The sequence below is a fragment of the Cinclus cinclus genome, chromosome 4 (assembly GCF_963662255.1).
Source record: "Cinclus cinclus chromosome 4, bCinCin1.1, whole genome shotgun sequence".
In the NCBI taxonomy this organism is placed as follows: Eukaryota; Metazoa; Chordata; class Aves; order Passeriformes; family Cinclidae; genus Cinclus; species Cinclus cinclus.
Window position 1 is genome coordinate 337727 of NC_085049.1, and position 23192 is coordinate 360918.

The window sequence follows — 23192 nt, forward strand, 5'->3', positions numbered from 1 at the left end:
AACAAAATATTTGTGTGGACAAAACACTGAAACATGCCATCCATTATTGAAATAGCAAGCAAATTAAGAAGAGGCAACAGCTTGCTCTTCTTTACAGAAACATATCTGAGATTTTCTAGTTGTGAACTGGGAAAAATGTTGACTATCGAAATGTTGACAAATTTTTTTTATATTTTTCTGTTAAAACATGATTTATTATGTGAAACATCTTGCAGTGTGGTTTTTTTTTATTCTAATATGTCCATGCTGTCTTCAAATAATTATGCTGAACATGTGATGAGAAGGAAACATCCTGCAACAGTATGACACAGGATTTTGAATATTTTTAAACAACACATTTTTAATAAACAGTACTTATTTATATGGAAGTGCAATTCTCCAAAGGAATTGGTGTTTATTGTAACAAAGATATTTCATGGTTTTCACATCATAGGTTGAATTTACATGTGTGCTTTTTGATAATACTTCCAGGGAAATTCAAACTTCCCATAAAATTCTCCTTTTTTGAAATGAGAATATGTAGAGTTTTCCTGTTGCAGAAAAAACCTAATGCTCAAAAGCATGGTGAACATGGTTAGATGCACCTCTTGTAGCATATTACATTAAAGAAAAACAGATTTTAATAGAGATAGATTCCCAGTTTATTCTATCTTATCCCCCTTAATGCCAAAAGCAAGTCCAAAAAAGAAAATGTTTCCTGTTTTGGATCCCACTTATGAATGATGGAAAATAACACAGGCTCATACTGTGGAACAGATACCACAACACCTTCCCACATCTGTAACCTCACAAGCTTGATTCACTGTCCAATGCTTTGATGATATTAACATATTGGGGCACTTCCCTCTGATATAACTTTCATTGGAAAAAAGGAAAGTCACATTCTGCATCTGATGAACTGCTTCTGTCTGCATGCACTAGTCACCCATGTAAGCTATGAGCATCACCAGAGCTGTGAAGTACAGTTTGTTGGGACAGTTGTAATGAAGAAGAAAAGCATTTCCTGAAAGAAAATTTGGGACATGAATGTTGTTTTGCGACATACTCTCTTTGTTTAAGAAATAATGTAAACAAAAATGGAACCAGCTATATTCATACTATATGTAAGATTAATTGTATTTTATTTTCCTTGGGAGATTTGAAAGAAAAGAAGAAGCTTCAGGTCAATTGCTGAATTATGTCCCTTTCCCTGTCTCTTTACATACTCCAGAAGGCAGCAGCAAATCCTGGTTGGATTTTTTTCTTCCAAACTGTAAGTGCAGTAAATTTAAGGGAAGTTGAAAAAGCTTTAAAAGGGATTAGTCTGTAACTCCAGGTGCACAGCCTCTCTGAGAAGTCTGTGGGATGTCTTGTTCAGTGATTGAGCCTGTTTGCTCCATCTGGAAAAGACAGGATGTAGAGTTTAATCTGACCAGAACATTCAAAATGTTCCCACTCAGGAAACAGGAATAGTGTGGGAACGGCCCTGACCCTGGCATTCAGCAGGGCTAAATAGGTTATAAAGAGAAAAGGTTCAATTAAGGGCTTCCTTACACCTAGAAAGAGAGGAGCAGTGCCTGGCTGTATTCCCAGCTCTTTGTAAATCCATCTGTGGCTGTCCTCCTTCCTTGTGCCACCAGCATGAGTGCACTTGTACTAACAAACTCCTGAGAGCTGGAAGTGCTGCCTTAAAAATGAGCTATGGGTGAGGATCAATGTGCAGGGAGCAGATGTGGTTGGCTGTGATGAACTGAAAGCCAGTTTTCAGTCCTGCTCAGCAATAAAGGCTTTGGTTGTGTGAACAGACATGGCCTGCAGAGAAGCTGAAACATTCCCACTGCTCTGTTTGGACCATCTGAACAAAGAGTTGCCCACTTTTGGAGACTGCATATCAGTGCTAGTGTGAGACTGCAGGGGAGAGCCATGAGAACCAGCTGATGTCTTGAAAGAACACAGAAGGAAGGATGAAAACACAGTTTGCACTAAAGAAGAGGGAAATTACAGCCATGATGACTGACAACAGGAAAAAAGAAAGAGGAAAGGAACACTTGTTCACCACGCCAGTGCTTGTCCACAGTGCCAGACTTGAACAGTTCAGCCTGCAGAAACACCATCACCAGAGGTTTCTGAGGACACATCAGAAACTTCAGTGACAAATGGACTTTCACCGGTCCAGCAAAAAAAATGGATTAATGTAACTCTAGCCAACCTCTTCACCCCTATTCTCCATGGCTCTTCACTCACCACCAGCACTACCATGCTCCAGGATAGCAGGCACACAGCTTTGGAATGCATTTACCTGTTCATAGAACTCATTGACGATGCCTTCTGTCCACTGCAGGTGCAAGTCTTTGCATTTTGCAGGCCCGTTGATGTCAGCCAGTTTGATGCACATCTGACAAACCAGCAAGCGGTCATTCTCGTTGGTCCAGTCAATTCCAACATCGTCGTTCACCTAGGAGACAGGAGAAAGTAAACCACGATGGAAATCCTGGGCAAAAGGATCCATCCGCAGAGGAAGGAAGATCTGACCTGGGATACTGTACAGTATATGTAGCTATTTAACAAAATCACTAGCATAAGCAGGTGAGCTAACCCCAGGCTGAAATTAACACTGTGGAAAAGGAAAAATAAGTGAAAACCAAGGAACATTGAGAAGAATAATGAGAAATCAGTATTTAGCACATTATGCACCTGTTTGGAAGCATTTATTAGGAAAACAAATGAATGCAATCTTTCCATTACATTTTTCAAGGTACCTCTTGGTGTATAAATAGAAATTTCTGTAAAATGTCATGGTGGTTTGACTGCAGTGTGAAGATGTCTGTAATGAGCTTATTTCCCTGACTGATCTAAGTGTGGCTGAAACTATTTCCTCCCTTTTTCCTTTTCTCTATTTTTCCCATGCTACTCACAAGAAAATGTGATCCATACTATAAGCTGCTCTAAAAAAAAAGCAGAAAGGTTAAGGTTGGAAGGGACATGACTAGCAGGGGTGCAGAAGGACTTTTATGGATCTACAGATCCATAAAACAGATCTACCCTGGAGCACATCTAGGGCCTCTCTCTACAGCTTCCTAAAGCCTAACAAAGAGACAGATGTTACAGGGAAATGGAAAACAAAACCAGTTGCACATGTGGAGGCTTCAAAGTGTCAGCATACAGACCCAGCCTAAGTAGTGCCACAGGAAAACATTTTATCTATATCACCAAACTACCCAGGAGGCCCTAGATACCAAACTGTTCTTGGGGGTTCCTCACAAGGAACAAGAAGGCAGCAGCAGCTCCAAAGGCAGGTATCTAGTTAACATGGCAACAACTTTGATGTGTGATGGAGTTTATTAAAGTATCTTAATAGGGGGTGATTCCCCATAAGTTAGGTTGAAACTGTAAACAGTTTTTAAGAATGGTTTCTCAGGGTTGTGATTTTATGGCTCACATGGAACATGCAGGAAAGATCTTTAGTGACCTTTCTCAGGAAAGAGAAAGGAAAGGAAGACCATGTGTTTACTGCATCTGAAATTAGAATGTTAAAACTGTTCTGACTGGTTTGATAATACAGCAGTACAACTAAATCAGTTGGCTACTTAAAGTAGCCATTATGGAAACTTGGTAGTAACACCTTTGATTTTTTTTCCCCTCGTGTGCTCTGCTAATAGGTCTAAAGTGCCAGTGAACAAGAAAGCAATGATTAAAAGCAGAATGTAAAAAATAAGATTTTTAACCTTAAACCACTTTCTGGAAGAAAGTAAATATGTATAAGGAGAGAAACTGTCACTAACTTTTAATGAGTAAAAGCCAACAGAAAGACCAGATTAACATTCAGTATTTTACAGCAGCCAAAAGGACATTCAGAGGAAATGGAAACCCTTTTTTGCTGGATGCTATCAAGGCCCACAGTCTTTTCTGGCCATCCCCCAGGATCCCAAACTAATCTCACCTTGGCGTTGAATTTGGCAACGAAATCGAAGTGTTTCTTCAGGTCAGTAGCCAGAATGGCCTCGATGACGAGGAAGCGGAAGTGCTTGAACTCCAGGTGGTCCAGGTTGACCAGGAAGTTGTACTCGGGTCTGGACATGAAGAGGTTCCAGGCTGCAGCCGCGTGGTGGTTCTCCAGCACGGAGCGGTCGTTGTACAGCACTGCCTGCGGGAGCGAGGCGGGCAGGGAGCTCAGCAGCAGCCAAGCCCCCAGCTGCCGCAGGCATGGCTTCATGGCCAACACAGCCCAGACAGTGCCGCCCTCATCCTCAGAAGGAACCTCTCCTAATGCATTACTGCCCTTGGTAGCTGCACCGCGCACGCATGTCCCTGGAGGACGGATTCCAGGCACACAGACAAGAGAAATTCCAGTCTGCAAACCGAAAACACGTGCTCGGCCTGACAGACATCTCTATGCTAAAATCCAAAACTGGTGGAATCTTTACCAAAATAAGAAGGCAATTCCATTCACAATAACAAGAAAACTATGTTTACCTATTAATTTATTTTCAACTAGAGTCCATACCTAAACTAATCATCTAGCTTCTTTTTCTGATGTTTACAAGCACAGATCTCTAGCAGTTGTTTCTTACAACTAGATTTAAAGATAGGACATGTCTTCTCCCAATCTAATTTACCTGGCCAGAGTACCAAAGCTCTTGATCATGGAAATGCATTGCAAGGATGAGAAGCATTACTATCAATTGAAAGACACAAACTGATAGCAGAGCAAGTTCAGGTGACTTGCTCTTGGTGACAGAGGAAGTTTGCTTGCAAACTGGGGAGTAGATCTAGACTTTCTGCATCCCTACCTCACCTGCCACCATTCAGGTATCTTTTTTTATTTCCTCATCCACAGAAGTATTTTTCAGCACAATGGGCTGAAGCCAGGCAGGTCAGCTATGTAAAGTAAGGAAAGATGATGTCATAATTAAGCTAATAAAGAGTGACTCACAGTCGCTGAATTCAACTCTCAGGACTGGCAGACACTTCTGTGTAACCTTAGGCAAGCCTGAATTCTACATTTGCAACACTGAGATTATTTTCCACTCCCTGCCTCCAAATACTTTCATAAAAAGACCGCAGCTGCTCATATTCTACAGAAACAACAGAAAATGTGTTACGATCATGCACAATTAACTTGCAAAGCACAGTCAACTACATAACTGGGATTTTTTTATTTTATTTATCTTTCTGTGCACTACTTGGTGGAATAATTCTTCCTCAGTTAGAGATTCTCTATCAGTCAGCAGAGCTTCATCTACTTCATTGACACAGTTTTATCAGTACCTTTCTTAACAGCTCTGCTAACTGAGGGTGTGTAAGAAGACTCTTACCAGCAATCCCCAAGTGAAGTGATTATTTCTGTCACTTTGACAATCTGTTTCAAAATATTTGGCAGACCTGTGCTTAATGGAAGCCACAGGCACCACTAGCAAGGAAAGGCTGTCATCAAGACCTTCCAAACTGTACAGCAACACGGCCTGAGATTTATTTACCTGAGGAGCACTCGTTGCTACCAAGAAGGCATTGGTCCTTCCTGGGTGATCATAATCATGCATGGCTGCAGCTACATAAAGAGCCATCAGCTCCAGGGCAGGGATGTTGCCAGCCAGGCACCCATAGCTGTCATCTGTAGGTGTGTACGTCTTCGAAAACACGTAGCCCATGTGGCTGTGAGTGATTCCACTGTCAGAATCTGAGCAGAAATAAAGAAAGGAAAACTATAAAAAATCCAGTGCCACTTTTTCAGTGACCTACTGTAACAAAAGAAATAAAACAGGGAGAGAAGGAGCAAATTTACGGTAAGAATAAATGCAGCCTGACCTCAGTGCTTTCTGTGCCTATGATCCAGTACAAGAAGGCAAACAATTGGAAAGGAAGAAATTCTGATCCCACCTGGGTATCTTCCAGCCAGCCAGCAAAACCTATTCTCAAACAATGTAAGTTACAATCAGTAAGACATGGATTCACAGCCATGCTGGAGCTTTGTGGGGAAACTTGATCTTCCCACTCCTTTCTCTAATTTCCTTCATCATGTAGACAAGTCCATGAGACACTGACAGTCCTTAAAGCAATGGACTAGAATTTGTTAATTAAATTACAGTGCATGTTTTCCAGTACAAATGTCTACACTTTGGATCTTTGCTGATAATCTTCCAGCAACTCTCTGAGAACCCAAACAAAACAGAGACCAGTCCTCTAGTTGCCACAGCTGAGCATGGAGAAGTTAATATGAAAATGCAAGAACAACTTCCTGTAGTGAGCAATCATTAAACAGAAGAAGAGTGGTCTTTTAAAGCAACTGCCAGATGATAACAAGTCTTTTTATTTGGAGATAGTGAGGAAAAGCAAAGAACACTTCATGCCAGCCAAGCAGTGGCAAGTGCACCTGCACACCCCAGAAATTGAAGAATAGCAAAAAGACAAAGGGTTTAAGGATTTAAGTCTACACTGCTGCTGATACAGCACTGAAAAGCACTAATAACACAGCGGTTTTTTGCCTTGGAAAAAACCTTTTGCAAAAATCAAATGGTAACAAATATCTGTCATTAAAGGTGACCACAAAGGCTTGCATTCACACATCACTAAATGTTAAGTATTAGGTTTTGGAGGAACAATTCTATTCCCTTCAAAATTACAAAAACACTCCTGAACACCTTCAACACCCATCGTGCTGCTGAACCACTACACTGTGTCACACACAGAACAAGTTCTGCATGCAGTCCTCAGCTGCTGGCTTCCTTCCAGCAAACTCCAGGAGAGGAACTTCTGGACTACAAGGTGTAAGTGTACCTGAATCACTTGCTGACCCGTGGTCATTGATGACAGTTGGCAGTCCCGGGACGGGCTGGGTTGTGAGGTACCACACGGCGTGCAGAACATCGGTGGCGTGGATTCGGTTGTGATCTGTGACAGAAACAAAACCACTCAGCTGTAAAACACCGGGGTGCCCCGACAGAGGGATAGCAGCACCATCTAGTGGGTACCGTGTGGCACTCAGTCCGGCAGAGACAAAACCAACATTATCACGAGCATCAGAGCTGTCTTTACCTTCTCCACAGAAATGAAAAAAAGGAAGATAAATCGATTTTGTATTAGAAGGAGATTCCTCTCTGGCAGAACAAACAAACAAACAAACAAGCAAACAAACAAGCAAACAACCAACAAAACCAAACCAAACCGAGCAAAAAAAAAAACTTAAGAAAACCCCAAGGAAGAGTGCTAGGTTCACAAAAATCCCAGAGACTATGAACAGTTAAATGTTTTAAACAGAAAGGAGTGGCTTCAGTAGAACAGACTGTGGGACTTAGATTTCTAACCTCCTCAGGCTGTAATCTGCTGCTTTAGATCCCTTATCCAGTTCAAACACAAGGAAAGGATCAAAACTGATGTCTCGTTTGCCCAGAACAGACTCCAAACCATCTGGCTGAAGTCATTTTGAAGTAGCTAGCCTTAAATCCTTTCCACTGTAGCTGCTCCTATTGGTATTCAGTATTTTGATAGAGAGACTGCACAGTTTCTTATAATGATGTGTTCCACATTATTCTATGAGTGCAGGGAAAACAGGGTGTTCTGTGTTCCTCACTGCTGGCTTTATCTGCCAGCTGAAAGGGATAATAACTCCTTCTTCGTGGGAAAACAAGTCTTTTGCAGCTGAAGCACTTTGATAAATCTGATTTGAATCAGTAAATACTCTGGAGATGACTGGAAGCAGGTTTTTCAGTGAATAAATGCTTTCCACTGAAACATATCAGCTGAGCTGTAGTTACAGAACAGGGTTCATTCATGCATTTGGCAGATTTTTTCTGCTTATAAAGCTCATCTCCTTTGGTAGCATAGCACTGCTGCTGTATAAAATTCCAAGTCTCTCCCCTTTAGGGGGTTAAATGTTTCAAGAACTTCCACCTGGGGCACTGGGGCACACTTGCATTACCAGGAAGCAACCTTTGCTTGTAACAGCTTTATAGGATTTCTGGCTTGTGCAGATTTTGCCATGAATTATGAAACAATGCAAAAGATGAAATACAAAGAAAAAAGATGGCAGGCTGTGGTTCAGCACTAGCCTCTGCCTAGCCATCCATTTGGTCAGGATGCACTAGAAGAAAAAAGTAGCTTCATGATGCTGGAAGAAAGGTTTCAATACAAAAGTGTATGGAAAATCCCCAAAATTCAAAGGAAGCATTATTATCTGCCAGGAATTTTTACTTACAAGGTATCTCTCGGTATCCACACTCCAATGCATGAAAGTAGTTCATAAATTCCTTCACTGGTATTTTAAATGTTTCAAACAGCCCCATATCTTCAAAAAGCCTGTATGATACCTGAAAGAAAAAAAAAAACCACAAAAAACCTCATGCTGCTAAGCATATGAGGAAAACCCTAAAACTTAGATATAAAACTCCTTAGGTTGAATTACTCCATGGATATCTGCTTTCCTTGTAGTATTTTCTCAAATCCTTGAGTCAAATCAATTCCCATAAAAGGAGGAACAAGCACAGGACTGACAGGAGGGATCCATGTGGATCCTATGTATCGTGTCCTTGCTTTCTCTCCAATTTTGGAACTGAAATGATAAAAATGACTTCAACAGGACATCGGAGGCAGCAAATAGCTTAGGAGGTAGAGCTGCTCTCAGCATTCCTGCACCAAAGATGACTGTAAACATCCAGGAGAGGATGTATTGGGAAGGAGAAGGCAATGGATGATGAGGAGGTGTTCAGGAAAGACGAATGCTCAGAAATATAGACAGCAGCTGACACAAAATGGGCACTTCTGAATACAAGTTTGAACTTGACATACAAAACAACGGGACACAGGAAAACCACTGCTTGATCTTTTCGCTTCTTTCTCAAATTGGACCCTAAAGCCTTGCAGGATCTTTATTTATTTACTGCTGTTATCTAAATTCTGTCCTTTGGATGCCATCTGCCTGGTAATGACCTGCCTAGAGCTAAGCAACATTTGGGCTGATGAGTGCTGTATGGCAAGAAATGGTTACAAATTACACTTTGTGTTTTGCATCTGAATATACATCAAACATCTATCCACACTCGTTTCTGTCTGTACATTTTGTATAAATTGGGACCTGTGAGCTGCACCTAAAGTTTAATGAATATCAACCCCAAATGTCCTGCCAACGTGGATTTTTATGGTAAAAATGACAAAAACGGATATGAATTTGCAGCATTAATGACCTTTCTCCTGCCTCTCCTCATGGTCATTCCCTACCAGGGAAAACCATGAATGAGTCTGTGAACTCATTCTGGCAAAGCATCACAAGGGGCAGTGATGGTGCAGAGGCAGGTTGAGCCTGACCCCACCCAGGACTGGTCACCTCCAGTGACCAAATCTGAGCTGGGGGTCTCACTTCTGTTCCTACCATAACTGAACTGAACTACTGTGCTCTGGAAAACAAGAGCTTAGAATAAAAGGTAGGGCCTGTAAAAGGCAAAACATTGCTCTCTGTAAACCCCATGGGATCCTCCTTATTTAGGCAAAGTGAATAAAGTGACCTTGTGCATCATTTGGATTGGAATCTGCACAGAACCTTGTTTATGTCTCTAGAATCATGGCTTAACTGAATCAGCTGGGATCCAATATTTCACCTACAGACAGATGAATCTTACATTCTAGTTTTAGGTTGGTGAAATGTAATGCACTTATTTCCAGCAAAACATCTCTGTATAAAAAGAGGAATCATAATGAAATAATATTTAGCAGGACCAAATCTTACTGCTCTACACTTAAATAAAACATGTCATAGAAGCATGTTTTTCCTCCCCTTGGATTTTGGGGACTGGGAAATTCCATAGTTGAAAAGAAGCGAAGTTAACTATGATGTGTAGGAATTACAGCTTTTCCCTCTTGACTTGGAGTAAAAATTGCATTACTCTCTGTGGCCATTAGAAAGCATAAACAGACAAGCAAGTAATTTGGCCATTTTAATAAGTTTCCTTTCCCTTTCCCTTTCTTCCTCTTTCTCTCTCTCTCAGCAAATAGGGAGGAAGCAGGTGTAAAAGCAGGCCAGAAAGAAGAAAAAAAAGGCCATTGAGGTCTTCCCCAAAGTCCCCAAAAAAGAACAATTGTGCAGCTTTTTTATTCCTTGCTCTTGATTAAACATTTGAATGCGCTTCTGTCTTTCAAAACGCTTTCTTCCCAGCCCACATGCTGCTCCAGGAGCTCCCTGGCAGGTGGAATCCTGTGAGCTGAGCTCTTGAGCTGAGGTGTGGCCCCTGCTGCCAAGGGACACTCCAGTGCCTTGGCAGAGGATGCTCCAGCACCGCCTCTCTCCTCCAGGCTCCCTTTTCTGCCTCTGTCTCTCATCATGGCTAATGCCTGAATGAATCATTTATAACTCAAGACACTTCTGGGGGCTGCCTGACGAAGGAAAAGCATTTCTGCAGGTTCCTAATGGGAGCCTTTTTGCAGCTGGGGCTGTTATTCACACGCAGTTCCTCTCCTGGGTCTGCAGGCACACAGGAATGGGTCTCCTTGGAGGACACAGGCAAAGTTTAGATTAGCAGTTCCCTTCTCAGTGTCTGCCCTTTTTATGTCTCATGCATTTACCCTCTTCAGATATGTGTTCCTTGAAATGGCTGGCACCCAGTCTCTGGCTCTGGCAAACTCCTGACCAGGCTGCTGTGATGATCCCAGGAATATCCCATCTCCCAAGTGTGATGAGAGGGACAAACAATCTTCCTGTACCACGCAGGGACCAACTCAGAGACCCTGCAGGGACCCCACCCTTCCCTGACACTGCTCCTGTGCTGCCAGCATAGGAGCACCTCCACTTCTCTCTGTGGGCCCAGTAATAAAAGCCAAACCACAGGTTTTAGTCTTACAGGAGCTGTAAGAAAAGTGTGAAGTGTGACTGGAGGTACTGTTGCATTTTATGTCCTGTTATGAAGCAGCAGCTCAGTTCTGAGAGCTTGGCTCCTTGTTTCTGAAGTAAGACCAAATTCATGCTCCCCTCCAAACCCTAGCATGCAGATCTGTCTCTGCCACATTTACTGGGCTTGTCACTCTGGTTTGCACAGATGCTTTCATGCTTCCTGACTGGTTTGGGGTCTTTTTATATGTCAAAATCAATTTAACATTCCACAAAGAAGGAACACACATCTCAAGCAGCCTCAAAGATGCAAAGGCAGCATTTGCTTTCTCAACTGAATGCCTCCCTAGAGGCATGTGTCAACTTTGCTTTGTTCTATCTCATAAATTTAACCTAGCATGGGCAAACATATTTAATTCAGCTTTTTAATTTACTTCTTTTTTTTTTTGAATGGGTTAGTCCATTTAATAGAGAATAAATCATTAGGGCTTCTCCCCCCCTTTGTTAATAATATGTCAGGATTTAAAAATAAAACTAGAAAAAAACCAGTGCTTTTGGCTGGAGAAGAAGATTTATTTATTTTACCTGATTTCTGAAAATAATTTCATTAGCAACAAGGTGGGGGTAATAAGGATCTGTATTTTGTGACCAGGGTTGAACTTGCTACATTCTGCTTTTAGGGAGTTATTATAAACAGCTGTTACAGAAATTTTCATTTTCATTTTCATTTTCATTTTGAATTTTCATCATAAATATTAAAGCGTCTCTATTTTATTTCACAAACCTCATTTTGTGGAACTGTGAAGTGGATAACATGTTGAGAACCTGTGCAAAAAGCAGATTTTGGGAAATAAGAGTGAGGAGATTTGGTATAATTTGAGGGAAGCACAGAGGACTTATGTTCAGAGGTACAGAACTCCATGCAGCTTGGTAAAGTGCCTAGAGCCTACAGAGTTACCCATGTAAAACCAAAACAAATTTTGGCTCATCCAAACTGTTCATGATGCCATTAAAAGAAAGTTCTGGTTTTCCTTATGTTTCATTCATCATTCTATTATTGTTCCATGCTACTGGAGAAATGAGCAATATGACCTAGACAGCATTTAAATCACACACTCGCTGTCTAGTGCAAATGTGCCTCGATGAGCATCCCTGAATTTATCCAATAAATATATCCACTATCCACAGTTTGCCTATTTCTCTAAAATGAACCCGGAGACTTGGCAGGCTGGTCAAACACAGATGTTGCTTGCCAAGCTGCTGAGCACTAAAAAGCAGACCACAGAATAAATTTGAGTTCATGCCATGGTTTTCCTTGTTGACCACCATATAATTGAACCTAACTGAATAATAGGTAACCACCAAGGGCCTGTGATTTGATCCAGCATTCTCTGGAGTTTAGACTGAAATCTGCCTGACACACTAACTTCTGTGTTTCTGGGGTGGGGGGTGATAATTCGACCACATTGTACCAATCAATTTTATCTCTTCTTTCCAGCACTCATCACTACATAATGCCTTGTAAAGTGATATTTGTTCACTCAGACTCTCTTGGGCTTTTTTTGCTTTCATCCCTAAATAATAATAAAAATAATTACTTGCTTTTTCTGTTTAATAATCTTCAATAATTTTTTAAGAAAAAATTACTAATTTGTCAGTGTGCCAGGAAAAGGGGCATAACAGAGTAGAAAGTTCAGCCAAGAAAGTGATTATGGAAAGTGACACTAATCCTGCTGGGTAAAGACAGGCTGTGTCAGTAACTGAATTAAACCCACAGGAAGGAATAAAAACCTGAGAGCTGAAAGAAAGACTCGTAAGCTCTCCCATCCTAACTCATAGCAAATTAGCCTTCCCTATGTAATATTGTATGAATTTTCTCTAAAATTTCTGATTCTTTAAAAATGAGGGAATATATCAAGGATTCTTTCTATCTCCACTTCCTCAGACCTTGCTTTCCTTCCTAGCCTGAAATCTGAAATCTTTCATTTCTGGGATCTTATACTGAAATCTTCAGTACAAAAGAGGACCAAAAATCTGTATATCTTGCATCCACTAAATATATTTACTGTTTTGCCCTCCCATGCTAAACCCAAAGTGCTCACTCAGTAAGGGCTGGAAGCATCTCAAGAGAATATTCAGAAAAGCAGAGAGCAAAAGGCAAAACAGGTGTGTGGTTTTTATTTCTTTCGCATTTTTAAATTGAAAAATGAAGACTTTCAAAAGTAAGGAATATAATGAGACAGAGTTCATACTGTCAGCTTTGAATTAGGTGTCAGGGATGCCAGTTCATAGGATCAGCCTGTAAGAACAATGCCTTTTAACATGTCTGTGTCTAAATCTGGCAACATTCTACCCAGATACTGCAGACAAAGTACACCTCTCACCTGGCTGAGAATCCGACCACATTTCTTCCCAATTTTTTCCACCAAATCAAAGATTGGGAAGTTCCAACTATTTAGCTGCTCCATCAGGGGATCCAAGTTGTCCATAACCAGAGGCTCAGGAGCCAGTACAGGCTTGTCCTGTGCCAGAAATCAGAATAAAAAAGGATTGCTCAGTGAAGCATCTCAAGCAAAAATTTATGCTCCTAAAAACTAAAGTCACATTAGCGTCATGTGTAAGTCAGTGGTACTTTACTCGGCTCAGAGTAGCTGTCCTCATTTCTTGCAGCCCTGCAGCTACTCACTCTCCTTTGTAGTGTTTCACTTGAATGGATAGGCAATTCTGTTCATGAAACAGCAGTGTCTGCACATAGCAGTGAGACTCACTCATTCATTCACTCATGGGAATCATTCATTCATTTCCAGGGGAGTCTGCCTTCATTGTGAAATTCACTGTGGTACAGAGAGAAAAGCTCTCTGTTTCTGTTTCTGCATCAGGACCCACTCACTGCACTCTAACATGGCTAACAGAGCTCAGTCCAAGTGAACACTTGTACTCCTTAAACTGAAACCTGGGCTGCAAATAAAAGATGGGTTGTACTTCTCCTTTCACATTTCTCCCTGTATACTCCCTGGAATTTCATTTCACTTAGAAGCTGGATGATTAAGTGCCAGAACTTTTCAAGCAAAATGCCTTCTCTCAGCATGTCCAACTCCAACAGATTACAATAAATTTTTCAAGAGCTCCTGCCAACTTCAGATTATTAATTCAGTTGTACAACATATTGTGGAAAACTTAACTAGACAAAGCTCTCCCTCTGCATCCCAACCAGGCTCACAGCTGAATACTGCGAGACAATCACCACTTGTTCACCACACTGCAACCTTTGTTGTTTAAGACACGCACCTACAACAGTATCTTGCAGCACCTGTAGACCATATTTTTTTCTGTGGGGATCTGGGGTTTTGGCTAGTTTGGTTTTTATTTTGTTTTTTTTACCCTCACTGTCAGCATACACTCAATCTGTTGTGCTGGGGGAGCTTAGAGGAGCTACCTCGGGTGGTGTCAGGGGATGCAGGATGATGGTCTCGGGCGTGTAGGACCTACAGCTGGATCCCTTCCGTGGCTGCTCCTTGGAGCAATCGGTGTCGTCATCGTTCTGCACGATGTCACTGCTGTCACTGTTGTTGGTCTCATAGTCAGAAGTGGCTTGAGCAGGATCATCTACAAACAAAAATCACAAAGCTTGTGGTGTGAACAGCAAGGGTTTCATGGAAGTCATCCTGTGACCTTCTGAATAAAAGCAACGGGATCTCTGACTCATAATACATATGTGCTGCTTGGCTGGCTCCAAAGCTGGACAATCTGTCCAAGGGCATTAAAGATATACCCTGCAGAGTGTAAAAAATGGCATCAGGGAATGAAGAGAGAAAAAATTTTGAGGACCATTATTTCAGTAAATTGAGGGAAACAGCATATCCTTTTTATTTTAACTCCATGAGCACTTTGTACACGTTCTACGAAAAGGGAAGGAGTCCCAAAGACAATTAGTATGGACTCACCTGTGTGTGTTCTTTTGTGACAGACAGGCTCATCTGCCCTTTTAGCGGATGATTACTGAATTTGAGGGAATGAGGTGTTTTTGACAAGGAATTACCTGTTTTGTTCAGGGTGTGTGTAGTACCATCATTTCTATTTAGTGTCCCATCACCAGCTTCTATTTGGTTGTAGGGTCTGCCACAGCTGAAACACATCAAAAAACATGCACAGTATGAAGAACCACGTGCCTTAGACAGTCTGGTGTAAAATTATTTCCTGCTGGCAGTGTGAGATTATGTCATACAGTATAAGCCATGGTCCAGGGCACGTTCTTCAGACAAAATCACAGGAGAGTGCTACAGTTTTATTTGATCTCAGGGCAAAAATGCAGAAACACCTTGGATTAACTGCCTACCACCATTAAATTTGTGTTTTCTACAGTAAACCTGAACTATGTGATTTCTTTAAATGATTTTTTAAAAATTCTCTAAGGATAGCAGCATAAAATAAATCCCCTAGTTCTATACTACAGCTGCCCTATAAAGATGAATTAAAATTATGAAAATGTGCCAGAGTCCCATACAGTCCTATACAGTTCAGAATTCAGTCTGAACACAATCATGATCTGGCTTCACTTGTCTTGCTTAAAACTTGAGTATGTTCCTCTTAAAGAGGAAAATTATATTTTATCATTACTTCAGTGACAGCATACCAAGTACAAAAGAACCAAGAGGGCAGAGTTCGCTTCATCATTTCCAGAAGAGAAACACATTTTGGGAGGGATCACAATATTATGACCTTTTAAAATGACTGTCTCTTCCCTTCCATTACAAAGCTTTATATCTTGTGTGTAATTCCCTTTAAACCCTAATTACAGCCTGACATTTTAACATTTTCTCTGGTTTGAGTCAGCATTTTGTGGCATATCTTATATATAACAGTCTTCACAAAGCAACTATAACAGAATTATTTGGATTGGTCAAACTTTGTACTAAAACCATTTCCACCATTTTAAGTTCAACATATAAAATGTCTTAACTCCTGTGCCAGCTAGCTTTTTGGTTTTTTTTGGGTCATCCAAACATATCCTGGAGCTTTGTATGCCCTGCAAACATCATGAGTTCCTGAAAGACTTTCAAATAAAAATGCTACTCTGTATTCAATGATACCTGTAGTGCACAGCCAAGCAAATAAATCTTGTATCAGTCAGATTGATGAACAAGATGAAAAAGGTATTAATTTATTTACTATCTACAGCAAACTTGCATTGATTCTTTTTGGACATTTGTAATGCAGTTCTTAACCGTTCTTTTTAATAGAAGGCTTCCAGAAATGAATGTCACTTGTGAAAGAACAGTATTTTGTTGAAGTGGTAATAAAGGCACAGCTTAATAAGACTGCAGCACCTTTATGCTCTATTTCTGTTGTATAGAGTAGTTTCAATTTCAAATGAATCTGTCCAAATCCCAACTTTGGTATACTTTTGGAAAATCCCTGAAAGCACTTAAGTTTCTACTTAGTCATCTAAATCCATCTCAAAAACTTGTTTGGATCCTATTCCAAATTCCAGGAAGGATGACTCCCCTGAGCCAACTTGCAGTCTCAGTTTTGACTTTCTCACAGCCACTTCCTCGCTTGCACACAGCACACTGAGACACATCCAAAGTCATGTGATTGAAGTGAGAAACTTAAAAACTATTTCCAAACATAGTCAAACTTGATACCAGCTGGCTGGCCACTCGTGCTGTGACCAAAAGTAACTGGTGAGTAAAGCAGCCTTGAAGCTGCACTGGAACAGGCTTGGGAATACCAGCATTCTCCACTACTCTGAACTGGACACATTTTGCAAACTCCAGTAATTTGATTTAGCAACTGAATCCTTTCTGAGAAGATAAGCAGAACAACTTTCTTTTCAAAATGCTGATTTTGCAAAGCAGGTCTGGTCTGTGTTATCTAATAAAGAGCTACTTTAAAGTAAGAAATCAAACTGTTACTGGAGCTCTTAGCAGTAGAAAAAACTCATCTGGCAGTTGATTTCTGAAAAAGAAATCCCAACAGTACCTATTCTGACTCTGCCTAAGGAACACAGCATCCTCCTCCTGAGAGACAGACACCTCCTGAGAGAAGGCTCAAAATTACACGAGTCTTCAGGCACTGCTGGCCCTAGGAGTCAGGTTTTTCTATGCAACATCGGGTGCCTGCTGTGGAAGACTTGGCCTGTGACCTAAAGGTGACTGCTCATGCCAAGGACAGAGCTCCAGAAACACAAGTTGTAAACATGAAATCCAACTTTGGGATATGCAGGTGGTTGACAAAGAATTTATTTAGCAACCAGCCTGTCCATCTGACAGGAATAAAAGCAATAAACAGCCAACAGTCTTCCACTTCAAAAGTATTTTGTAGCATTGATCTGCACATTTACTTAAGTACTATTAACCTGAAATAACAATATGAACACTGTAGTAGATCACAAAAACTTGTATGTGGGCCAATATAACATGTTCATGAGAACAATATTAAATGATTCCAAGGCACGTTGAATTATCTTACCTGCTGCAGATAATGGAGGGGCTGATAATAGGGTCTGACAGGGTAGGTGCACTCTGAGTAGAAGTTAAGACTTTGTGTGGCTTTAAGCCCTGCTTGGTGTCAGTGTCTGTAGGCTCTGGAAATGACACAGAAGATGTTTTTCCAGTAGGACTTGTGGCAGGCGTCCCCTGAATCGGTGAATGGCATGGGGAGGTGAGAGGTGAAATATTTGGTGGGATACCTGGCCAAGGAGAAGAAGAGTCTTGTCAATTAACAGAAGTGGCAGAGGGTTGTAATAGCTCACCGTGCAGAAATACTTTTTTTGAGATGCATCAGCAGAGTCTCCGAAAACAAAACAGATTATCCTTCTGCACTCTGAGCTGAGCCCAGGGCTGTCATTACTGTCAATCTTCCATTACTATCAGCCACTTCGACCTGCTGAAGGATCTGGCTCAAAATACAAACCATATTTTCCCTGTTGAGCAGGATGCACTAACTAGAGAGGCATGAAATGGAAGACAAGTTTGTGGCACGACTTGGTATCAACACGTTCTGGTGACAGAGACACATAGCCCCCAACAGGCAGCTCCCAGACCCATCTGCAGTTCCTCTGTCACCATCTGTAAAGCAGGATCAAGGAAGGCTTACACATATTCCCAGAAAATTTGGATTTCTACATGTTTGAAGACTAGCAATAAACCTTAAAAGAGCAACTTTTAGTAATCATACATTATACGAAACACTGTGCTTCTGGGGCCGTTCCTCATAGATTTTGGCCTTGATCTTCAGCTTGAATTTATTTTTCAGTATCTGTTGCTCACTAAGGGAGACTTGCAACCATTCCTGCAGCACATGGCACTGCACACCTGAGCTGGAGTATGGAATCTGCCAAAATCCACATGTGCAGCACTAGCAAGATGTAGTTTCTCTGTCCCTTATTCCACCTATGCCCCACTGCCAAGGTGAAATGCATCAGCCAGTGCAGCATGAGAACAAAGTGCGGCTTCTCCTGGAACCCATTCTGCAATTCCTAGTCTCAGACAAGATGAGACTCAAAGTGCAGAGGAGCAAACTTAATCTATTTTAAAAGCAAATTCACAGAAATTCAGTTGCCTCCTATTCTGAAGTCTGTAGGAACTCAGCCCCAGTAAATTACCACATTCATCTTCAAAGCCAAAGGATAGCAAGGCCTTAGGAACTTGTATGGATTTTGTTTGAATTTTGCCCTCTATCTAAATGCCTTCCAGACACAAAAATTACCTTAAAATAAGGCAATATATTGAGCTAAGTTTATGAAATATTAACCTTGCTGGATATACATATACAGTTCCAGTGGGTTTTTTTCTGATAGCAACCTACTGTGATAGGTTATGATTTACTGTTGACAATCCAAGAGTTAAACAAAAAAAATTCTGATAGTTGCTGTGCTGTAATTTGGAGATATCCAGCATCTCTGTTTTGATTAAGGGCATTTCTTCAGCAAATGTGGTAGGTATTTAGTGTCTTAATTCAATGATATCCTTAATTCAAGGAAATAATGGTAGTCTTGAGATCAGAACACTGCAGCCTTCAGAGCAATTAAAATGTTATCAGATGCCATGACACAAAGAAATTGCTTTAAAATACAGAAAAACTGTTTCACATTTATGAATTAATTGAGACAAACACTTTCCATCCAACAAAACTATGGCTTTAAAAACACTTCACAGTCTTTTACTTGCACAGAAGATTGAGTTGGATGATTATCTATCTTTGAGATATCTGTTACCAAGTAATATTCATAACCCTTAGAGGGTGCAATACATATGGTCATCTTTCAACAATTTGAAATAAGTGCTGAGAATTTAAACAGCACTTTTCACACAATGTCTCTAATCACAGCAAGCTTTATACTGCTGGTAGGGATCCAGTCTCTTGAGATATTTTTTGCTGTGTGTGTTTTTCTTTTACTATTTTTTTTTTTAGAAAGCAATTTACCAGGGAAGGTAACCACAAATGAATAAAAGTACCAGAAAAACAAACCTTTTTTCAATAATCCAGCATTCAACCACTTACTGGGAGAAGTGAGAGAAAAACGTGTCTTGCTACAGCAAGGATTTTTTGCAATCAAGGTAAGAATAAAAATGCAAAAAGAATTTTTTTAAGCACATCCATGCACTTAGGTCCTCCAGAACTTCTTCAAATGTGCAGTGTTTAAGATATAAAACAGTGACTTCAATGTGAATATGAAAACACGAGTTTTTGCCATAACAGGTAGAACTAGAAGTATTTTAAAATGTGAATGTTTTCATGCATAATTAGAGACACATTTTATAAATTAATGTATTTACAGATCTAGCTAGATCACCTTCTAGTAATAATAATTGTTTATTGTCAATGGACTTTTAACACATGAAAGTCTAAACTGTATTAACTAGTGCAAATGGAAAGAATTATTTAGCTGGAACATGAAAACAAATCATAGCTAAAAATAAATTATTATCAATAGTCAAAAGTATTGTAGTATCAGTCTTCTACATAGAACACAGATGCAAATTTTTACTCCTCTCCCCCAGCATCCTTAGGAATTGCTTATGATGGAATGGAGATCTCCCTTCATCATGGGGGAGCCCTTGTCTTCAGACAACAGAGATGATTATTAATATTTTCTGAAAACAGAAATTGCTAAATGTTAAACTGAGGGGCTTGATAACTGTTTTTGTCCAAGTACAAGATATTAAGCACCCACTCCTCTCCCTTTCAATTTACTGGGATAATCTCTGAAAATCACAAGTCAAATGTTTATTTTGTTCTAAAGCAAATTCCTGGATTCTTGTTCTAGGTCTCCATTATTTTCCAGGTTAAATTTTATTCATTTGCTTATGTGCCTATTTACCTTCTAAGACAATATTGTGCTACTTAACTGTGTTAAAACAAAACATCTTTGTACAAGAAAAGATCTTTTGTATGGTTCTCTTCAGTTTGAAAAGGTGACATGATGTGACAGCACTAGAAATGCAAAATAATTGTGCAACCGTATCTTCAAACTCATCTCTAAGCTGGGATTCTCTGACTTTTCCAGATGGCCTCAGCCATCTATCAGCTTCTATCTGATAGCTGGGTAGCCAGGATCTCTGAGTAATATCTCAGGAGTATTTATGTTTGGATAAAAAGCAGGCTGCTATGAAAAAAGAAGGTCTTGTGATAATTTTGAGTTGCGAGTTGAAGCATGGGTAAACAGCAGGTTATACTGCATTTGTAGAGAGAGGAAAGCCACATTATTGTGGACTAAAGCTGCTTCATTGCTGTCATGTTATACACTTCATTATCAATTCCAAAGTCACCTTCTTAATTTTTTTCAGGAAGGAAATTCGGGAGTAATGTTTTTTTTTAAAGGCTCTAAAGGCTGAGTGAAAAAAAACATATTTTTAATATCTAAAAATCAGTAATAATGACCTGTATTTTCTCAATAGTGAATGTTACAGAGGTAGACCTTGAGTTACAAAAGTTGTGTCTTGGATATGTTTGCATAAGACAGGTCAGTTGCTGCTTCCAGCTGAAAATGAATTTATGTAGGTTGTGCTTTAGGAGATCTCAGTCAAGCAATATGGACAGACAGCTAATGTCACAAATGTTATGCAGAACGCCCTGCTATAGCTAAGGGAATTACAAAAATATAAATCACAATTTAGTATTTCACTTGCTGCATCGTGTCATGACTAACTTCTGCAAATCAAAAGAGTCAAAATATTTTCAAAAGGCATGACTACCATCTATAGTACTTTAAGCAACTGTGTTGGGGTTTGTTTAAAATAAAAGAAATAACTATATTACATTGATGGAAAAATAATAAAAGCAGCAGGTTGGACAGAGAGCAGGAGCAGATGCACCATGGGGAGCAGTTATCAAGGCTGGAGAGCTCAGGGTGCTCACTCACCTTGCCTGCTCTGTCTTTTGGCATTCAGGTGGTTGGTGGAGGACACGGCGTAGGAGCTGGAGAAGGACCTGCTCTTGGTGATTGTCATCAGGATGGAGCTGTTCCAGGAGTCAGAGCTGCCAAACCAGAGCACAAACAAGCAACGTTCAACACGGCCAAAAGCCTCAGTGGAAGATCTTAGGAAGTCAGGAGCTGCAGCAAGAATTATGTGGTACTGAGATAGCACAAAGTCAGGTGAGGGAAACGTCTATGGGTTCACTGAAACCCAGGTGTTTGTGAGACACTCAGTACCATATCCAGCAAAAACATTGCAATGCAGACAGTCCAAGGCTGGACTTCCCTCAGTGCTAGGGCTATTTGCCATAGTTATGCAAAGACGCCTTCATTATATTGTTCTGACAGTACAGACAGGCTCAAAAGTTAAGTTAAGTTTACATCCTCTTTTAACAACTCCTTAAAAGAACCAGAAGTGACACAGATTCTCAGCTGAAATGGAAATCCAGTGTCCTCTGCTGCTGGTGCCACAGCAGATACAGAACAACCCTTGGGGAACTGCTCAGGAGGCTGGGGAGAACTGGAAGCATCCTGCATGGCTGTGGTCAGTGGTGTGCCCCTTCATGCCCTAACCAGGTGAAATGCCTGCTGCAGCCCCCAAAAATGTTCCTCTCAGAGCCTGGAGACATTGGTGCAGGAGAACCGTGCTGAAGGAATGCAGGTGCGTATGTCTGTGTGTGTGGGGAGCAAATGTCAGTGCCCTACAGCAGCATGGTTTCATACTTTCAGCCTTTGGGCTGTAATTGTACGCCAGAAGAAGCCAAAATCTTCTGCACAGAAAGAAAACTGTGTTTATAATCATTTTCCTGAATGACATCTATCAAATGTCAGCTCCTTGCAGGGATGCAACACTGGCTCTTATCTCTTATCTTATCAGAGAGTCTGTGAACTCTCTGGACAGGTCTGCCAGGCATCTCAGGCTCCACATTCCTCCTCACAGCCTCACATCCAAGGCATGAGCTGACAAGGCTGAAGACAGACTTTTAAAAGTGACAAATATGTGACTATAGAAATCCAGAAGCAATGCCCCACATCATGAGGAACAATTTGCATGTTTTCTAACTAAAGAATCTGCCATAGGGCAATTCCAGTGTCAGCCTCTCTCCTACCCTTCAACTTACGAAGTATTTCTTTCTCTGTGACCAGTGGAGCGCTTGAATTTGGTAGAGGGAAAGTGGCAGATAACCAAGATATATTTTTTTTCCCTTCAGTTCAAAATTCTCCTTGAAAGCAGATCTGTCTTGGTCTGCCAAAATTTTTGAAGCTAGACTTATAGGATTCATTTTCCCCCTTTCTGGAATACACATTGTTTCTCCTACTGTGAAAGAAGTAGTGCAAACAGTAGGCTGAGAGCCTTGACAGAGCTATAATTACACAACTGGAGACATTAAACATAGGAAGAATTGATAGCCTGCTTAGCTGGCTCCTCACGCAGAGTTATGTAACAACCACAGGAAAGGACCAACAATAATATTTAACTGCTCTCCTTCTCCCTCTGATTCCCATCTTGGGATGCTTACACACTATGTGAGAGTAGGATCAACAGCATAAATCAAATGCATCCCAGGAACCACAGGTCTGTGAGTGAAGAACATTTGCATTTGGTTACAGCTTCCTCGTATTTACTTTTACTGAGACAGATGGGACTCCTCACAAAGGGCACTTTGGCAAACCACGTATTTTTCTTGCAGGAGACTTTCAGGGTACTCTGCAGGCAGCCCTGAGCACCTCCAAACCCTGTCTGACAGTCTCATCCATTGAAAAGATTTAGGTATCTGAAGAAAGGCCAGCCTTGGAAGAAAGCAGCTCTTTGGGGCTGCATTCCCCCAACAGCCAACACTGGTGATGTTGGGCCTTCCAAGGTCCTATCTTCTTCTCTACTGCCAGCACCAAATTTTGAATTTCAGAAAAGCACGTGATCCTTCCAATGTCACAGCTCTGAATTCTCTTCTTGAATGTAGTGCTTTCATTCTGATCTTCCTT

General features: G+C 40.8%; 1 protein-coding gene across 2 annotated transcripts in view; it reads right to left on the minus strand.

The window, feature by feature from the left end:
- The window catches only part of PDE3A (phosphodiesterase 3A), a 214668-nt gene that overhangs the window by 5002 nt on the left and 186474 nt on the right, over positions 1 to 23192 (minus strand). Inside the window, exons 5-14 of one of the 2 annotated variants that reach the window (XM_062492597.1) lie at positions 21156 to 21271; positions 17261 to 17480; positions 14829 to 14914; positions 14246 to 14395; positions 13174 to 13313; positions 8171 to 8282; positions 6754 to 6867; positions 5457 to 5656; positions 3920 to 4123; positions 2279 to 2434 (exon numbers count right to left, since the gene is read on the minus strand). In XM_062492597.1, coding sequence (XP_062348581.1) covers positions 2279 to 2434; positions 3920 to 4123; positions 5457 to 5656; positions 6754 to 6867; positions 8171 to 8282; positions 13174 to 13313; positions 14246 to 14395; positions 14829 to 14914; positions 17261 to 17480; positions 21156 to 21271 — 1498 coding nt within the window. The remainder of the gene's footprint in view (positions 1 to 2278; positions 2435 to 3919; positions 4124 to 5456; positions 5657 to 6753; positions 6868 to 8170; positions 8283 to 13173; positions 13314 to 14245; positions 14396 to 14828; positions 14915 to 17260; positions 17481 to 21155; positions 21272 to 23192) is intronic. The other variant, XM_062492598.1, reaches the window with a different exon arrangement.